Source organism: Scaptodrosophila lebanonensis, unplaced genomic scaffold (assembly GCF_003285725.1).
Source record: "Scaptodrosophila lebanonensis strain 11010-0011.00,11010-0021.00 unplaced genomic scaffold, SlebRS2 tig00001415-arrow-pilon, whole genome shotgun sequence".
NCBI lineage: Eukaryota > Metazoa > Arthropoda > Insecta > Diptera > Drosophilidae > Scaptodrosophila > Scaptodrosophila lebanonensis.
This window is the reverse complement of record NW_022060742.1, coordinates 5,072,057-5,078,284: the sequence shown is the minus strand read 5'-3', so window position 1 is coordinate 5,078,284 and position 6,228 is coordinate 5,072,057. Positions and strand designations below refer to the sequence as shown.

At 37.1% G+C, this 6,228-nt stretch overlaps 2 protein-coding genes across 2 annotated transcripts; both read right to left on the bottom strand.

The window, feature by feature from the left end:
- Positions 1 to 2,914: 2,914 nt before the first annotated feature.
- On the bottom strand, positions 2,915 to 3,463 carry LOC115633008. The gene has a single exon (XM_030530334.1). The coding sequence runs from the start codon at positions 3,389 to 3,391 to the stop codon at positions 3,032 to 3,034; it is 360 nt and encodes a 119-aa protein (XP_030386194.1). The 5' UTR covers positions 3,392 to 3,463; the 3' UTR covers positions 2,915 to 3,031.
- Positions 3,464 to 4,668: 1,205 nt separating this feature from the next.
- Positions 4,669 to 5,725, bottom strand: LOC115632942 (protein phosphatase 1 regulatory subunit 7-like). Its single transcript, XM_030530238.1, has one exon. The coding sequence runs from the start codon at positions 5,678 to 5,680 to the stop codon at positions 4,757 to 4,759; it is 924 nt and encodes a 307-aa protein (XP_030386098.1). The 5' UTR covers positions 5,681 to 5,725; the 3' UTR covers positions 4,669 to 4,756.
- Positions 5,726 to 6,228: the final 503 nt, after the last annotated feature.

The window sequence follows — 6,228 nt, the reverse complement described above, 5'->3', positions numbered from 1 at the left end:
ATAATTGTTTCCGCCTAGGTTCACTTAAGCTGATTCTGAGAAGTAGGCAGTGGTTGGAGGTTGTGAGTAACTATGGCATGACTAGAATCTGGTGCTGAAGGCACTTTTAATCATCCTTGTAAGCTGCACCAGTTTCCTAGAACACAATTGCATGCTTTTGAAAATATATTTGCGGACTAATAGTTTATTTTCTTGTGTATAAATCCCACGCAACTGACTTAAATTGGTTACTTCAGGTTGGTAAGATATGAAATGTAATCAACAAATATTTTGAACTTTTACAATTGGTTTTAAAATAATTTCTTTATGTTGTAAAATAGATAGTGTTAGTTACTTAAATGCATAATAAAAATGCATTCTTTAAAACTAAATGATATCATTTTTAAACATCCCCGCATTCTTCTCTGCTTAAAATGTACATTGGAATATTTTTTCAGATTCACATTCAATACCATGGTCAATCAAACGAAAAATAAATACGCATTTTAAAATAAACAAAACATGTTTGCAATTCCAATGCATTTTAGGCGACATGACTTGCAGATAAATTTTATTGAATTTAAGTGTCTTCTTGTTAGTCTTTAATATGACTTCCTGAGCCATTAAATTTTAGCATAACAAACAAAACACTTTTTGAGTATTTCCGTTTGCTTGTTTCACACAAAGAATAAGCAAAAATAAAATAAAAATGAACCCAAACACGGAACGTCAGAGCAGCTGAAAAAAATTTGTTGAAATATGTGGCGTACTTTGTATGTCCTGGAATGGGGTTGGGATTGGGTTTTAGGGACTGTCCAGCCCAGAGCCAAAAACTGCAGCGCTTTTATTTGCACTTCATTTTGTTCGCAACGGCAAAGTCGCTTTATGGCGATTGCAATCCCAGGCTGCAGTTTGTTAACTGCACTCGCAGTGCATGCTAACTACGTCTGTACTACTCGGGAAACTTTGCCTGAGTCCTTGCTAGTCCAAGACAAGTGCCGCTACTTACTGCTATTTTATGTTGAAGTGTCCTTTTGTGCTTATCAGCGTTTAACATCGGACAAAAGTCAGCCAAAAATAAAAGCGAACCCCGCTTTCTGCAGGAATGAGAATAGGGCCTAAAGATGGGTGCGTGAGAATAAACTACAATTACTCTAGTCAGTCACTCTAGCCACCCAAAATTATGAAATCCCGCTCATTGTTCAAAAACAACAAAAACATTATTAATTGTGTGTTTATTGGCATTCAATGTAGGTTTTAAAAGAGATTTTAAATGTTGGAAAACTAGTAAAAGAATAAAAGATATATGTGCTGGATATCCAGCTAAGTAAGCCAAGCATCTTAAAAATTAACGGAATTCAAATTGTTTGAAAGATACCGATTTATCTGAGTCTATTTAAAGACATCTTTAAATTACACCTTACACGCTGAATTCCTCGCTCATGGTGATGACAGTTGAAACTTTTGAAACGCTATCAAAAAATATTTATTCATCGTCAAATGTAATTTTTCAAACAGTGCAATAACAAGAAAATTCCGAATGTATTTTTTAATGAAAAATTAAAATTGCGCAGTGAGAAATTTTCTTCTGGCAGTCACAATGTTCAGTCAATATGTGGTATTTCAGAGATTCATAATTCCAATTCCATAAATAACTGTTTCATGCCCTTGCTTCATAAAATCAAATGCCGTTTAAAGTCTTGATCAGCTAAAAGCCACGTTTATTCTTGTATTGGATCTGTTTGAAGGGCACATTAAGACCTTTCTAGAGCCCGTATCCCACTGTCCACTTTAGAGGTTTAGGATAAGCTAATGCAAAAATTTTGTTCCACGTCAGTGCTTAGTTAGTTTTAGTTTTAGTATTGTTTAAAGACCGATAGCTAGGTTGATCATGAAAATTAACTTTAAATGAACCGAACGAGCGAGAACGCACCTTCTTTTGACGTACTAATGTTTATATTAAGAAGATCACGTTGACGCGATTAATTTTGTTCAAGGATATTGATTTCGTTTCGGCAGGCGTTCCTTGTGTCAGTAAGCCCGAGGCCATTCAGTAGATTATGTGCCATTTATAATACGAATAATGCTTTTTAAAAATAGTTTCTTCCTACATATGTACAAGTATAATCGTAATGTCATCCAATTCTTGGTGATTGCTACTTAGCAGAACCTCACGATCTGGTCAGACGTCCATCTTTATAGCATATTAAACGGCCGCGGGTTGGCCGCCTTCGGGCACCCAAGTGGTTGGCTTGGTTTTCGTGGCCGCCCACCAACCCGCCTTCATCGTCACTGTTGCTGTTGTTGTTGTTTTAGGTGGCATTGTTGGCAAAAGAGCGACGGGACGCGCAAAAAACCTGCAGCCAGGTAAAATGAAACGGAAACGAGCAGAATAAAATCATGTGACACTTTGTGGTTAATAATGTTGTATATTCAGGCAGAGACGGCGACGGCGACGGCGATTTCGATGGCGAGAACGGGTGCGAGTGCGGCGACTGACGCTTTGTTTCGAATGTTTTGTACGTTCGTGTGGCACGGGTCCAAGCGACAGACAACAGCCAAAAAGTGGACGCCCCAATACCAAGCCAGTGCCAACCCACAACTCCAATCACTGCCGCTTTGACTTTTGTGCTGTTCATGCCCTCCTAGCCATTTGGCGTTGGCGGCGGTGATTTAAATGCAAATTTATTATCATGCAGCAGTAAAAATGGAAAGAAAAAAAGCACAACCAACTGCGAGTCCTGTCCGCCCCCCACTCACACAAAATATAAATAAATTGCAAAAAATGTAGTAATAATATTTACAAAATGTCTGCTTGCCTGTTTTTTACAGACGCACGCACACTCATGGTAGACCTGCAACATTTTTATGACTACATTTTTAATTTTTGCACCTGCATTTACATTTTTATTAAATGATTTACATATTTGCTCAATTAAATTATGTAATTACGCGCATATAGTACACACGCAATGCGAATTTAGCGTGCAAAAATAAAATACAAACTGATTAATTTATTGAAGCCAATTAAAACATAACCGTTCTCTCTCTCTCATCGATCTTTCCCCATCGCCTGGTTGCTTGTCGCCATCAGCCTCTGCAGCCGATAGAATTTGAACAGGATGTGCGACCGCCGTGTGGCCAGACGTTCCACACGATGCTGCCGGCGCATCACCACCCAGGCCGTCCACCCATAATACGTCACAAAGGTCAGCATGAAGGCCACACAGGCAATGCAACCATACAGCACGCAAATGCTCCTCCAGCTCAGTGGTAGCGTGTAGATCCGTTTGCGGGTCCTATGCAACAACCAGACGAGGGCAATCGCGAACAGCGACAAATACACGTACACCCTATAGTAGACTTTCCCCAAGTGGTGTCGCAGCAATTGCAAGCTCTTCCGGCCGCCCATCTTCGTCAAAAATATCCGAGTTGCCTTGGAAAAAGGAAGAGCTTAGCAGCATTTAGGCTGACGAACCTGGCGAGAAATGTGTTTACACAGTCGTGTAGGCATTTATTGCAAAGCTAACATAACAAGGTTTACTACAAGTATACTATATATCTACTTGTAAGTCCTTCGTTTGAACGATTCCGCCTAACGTACATTAAAGACTCCCGCTGGTTATTTGCACTCTTATGATGAATGCGGGTCATCAGATCGGGTAAAAGTCATATATGTGCTAATATGGCGATGTTAGGGATAAGACGTCGAGAATGTGGTCCGACGACATGTTTTTTAAAGTAATGGTTTGCCACGTATAAGACATTTTTAAAAATATGATAATTTAATTTACCTTCACTTAAATATTAAACTTCTTTCTTTACTTTCTTTTAAACAAATGTTGCCATAAAATATTTTCTATAAAAACTAAATGTTATATGAATGATTTGTAGATGTTTCAATCTTAAGAATATTCAAGAACAATAATACGAAATATTTGCATCAAAGATAATAACGGGTATCAGTCAAAATCTTCAACACAATTGCAACGAATGCACGGAATTTCATTTTCTTTAAAGAGTTTTTTAAATTCCTTTACACCAAAACAATGCAATTCAAAAAGTATTCATTAAGTCCACATCACAATCGCACAGCACACATTTGGCAATAGATTTAATAAGTGAGCATGCAAATGAATAATTAGGTAATCATGTAATAGAAGCTCACTTCGCCATCTGTGACAGTATGTGAATCAGTATCTTGTCGGCTTTGTCAGCCGATTGGACTTAGACTTCTTTTGTTCTTGACGAAGACGAATGTCGTCTGAAGTTTATAATTTCCTGTTATCTGATCGTTTGTGTCCATAATCATCTCATTGGGTTAAACTTTTTTTGCAATGTTCTCAATGTCTTTGTAATTAATCCAATTAGCATTCTTATTTGCTTTCCAATGGCACTTTTTAAATTATGTAAAAAAATTATTAAATTATGTGCCTTGACCTTCACCCCAATATTTATTTTTATTATGGTAGATTATTAGGAATGTTATATGTACATATAGAAAAAGTGAAAGTAACAATTGATGTAAAGAAATGCGTAAGTTCTTCTGTCTATGTATCTGGCTGAAGGCACGAACACAATCATGTCTCATATAGTTGTAGAAGGGGTATAGAATCACCAATCTTGGGATGCAGACTCTCCTATTGCGATTAAAGGTCAATAAAACGTCAAGTAAATTGAAGAAACCAGTTTTTAATATTTTGTTTATTTTTATTCTTGCTCTATAGAAGAAATACAATGGAACTAGAATGCGATGTGCCCTTATATGGAAGTTAGTTCAAAAAATCGTCGCCCGACAATAAGTGGCATCAATTTTTCTCAGTTGTGGCAACATATCAGAAAGCTTGGCCCGATATCGAATATCATTAGCCACCGGATTTCCCTCTAAATAAATGGTTCTAAGCTTCCTATTATCTTTTAGCACGTTTATATTTTTCCAATCATAAACATTATTCGAGCTCATCCAAAGTTCCTCTAGTTGTTCCATTGCCTTCAAATCAGCAATCATCTTGATTCTGTTCTGTGATAGATCTAATGTCTCTAAGCCAGTTAGCGTCGAAAGGTTCTCCATAACTTCGATTCCATTCTCGGACAAATATAATTGCGTTAACTTGACAAGCTTGTCAAGATTTTCAATTTTTACAATACGATTTGCTTGGAGACTGAGGATTTCCAGATTAACGAGATTGTCTAGGTTCTCGATCTTCGAAATTTTATTCTTTCCCAAAAATAATTGGCGCAGGCCAACCAAGGTGCCTAGGTTTTCGATTTTCTTCAGCTTATTGTCGCCCAGCTCCAGCATAGTCAGGTTGGTTAACATGCCAATGTTTTCGATCACGGTGATCTTATTAGCAACGAAATAAAGCTTCTGTAAGTTGACCAGCTTCTCAAGATTCTCTAGTTTCGTCAACCTATTAAAGCTCAGATCCAATATATTGAGCTTAGTTAGTGAATCGAGGTTTTCTATTTTCGTAATTTGGTTATCGTAAAGCTCCAGCTCCATGAGCGTTGTCAGAGTATGCAAATTTTCTATCTTTTTTAGAAGATTCCGGCGCAAATATAGACGCTCTATCTTTCTCAGTGGCTCCAGATGTTCCAATTTCCTTATGCGATGATGGCACAGATCTAGTTCCAGACAGTCCGGACTAATAACCGTCACTTCATCGTCTGGCGGTACTATTCGCATACCTGCGTTACTCATTTTTTCTGTCTTATAATCTGCGTGTGTATATGCACGTAGGTATTAATTTACATGTTTGGCACTAATTCCAACGCATTGCTAACATACTTGTTTTCCATTTCTCGTTCTTGATTAATATGTCAAAAGGTGAAAGCAGTGCTGATAAGAGGCATTAACTAAATAGGAAATGTATAAAAAGTAAAAACTGCAGTACACCGAAGATCTTGTTAAAGCACTCTAAATAAATCAAGACAGTTAAATGATACATAAAACATAATTCAAACAAATGCATCATAATTAAACCTCAATAAATGATTTTGTCAATATAAAGCCACTTAAGACGTACCACTTTTATTATTCTAGTATAGTAATTTTACTTTTTTCAGATACATACTGTACTATGTAGTAATAAGTTATAAGGCTAATCAAATGGATGTATTGCACATTTATTGGAACTCGTGATACTTAGGCTGACCCACTAAAGTCCTTTGTACTGAACAGGCCATAAAGCTATGTATGCAACAACTTTTACAATAATCATGTGAGCCTTTCCATTACAATACCCTAGT

Bases quoted from the DNA above. Each gene is read 5' to 3' on its own strand.
- LOC115632942 (XM_030530238.1), bottom strand. From the start codon at position 5,680: ATGAGTAACGCAGGTATGCGAATAGTACCGCCAGACGATGAAGTGACG.
- LOC115633008 (XM_030530334.1), bottom strand. From the start codon at position 3,391: ATGGGCGGCCGGAAGAGCTTGCAATTGCTGCGACACCACTTGGGGAAA.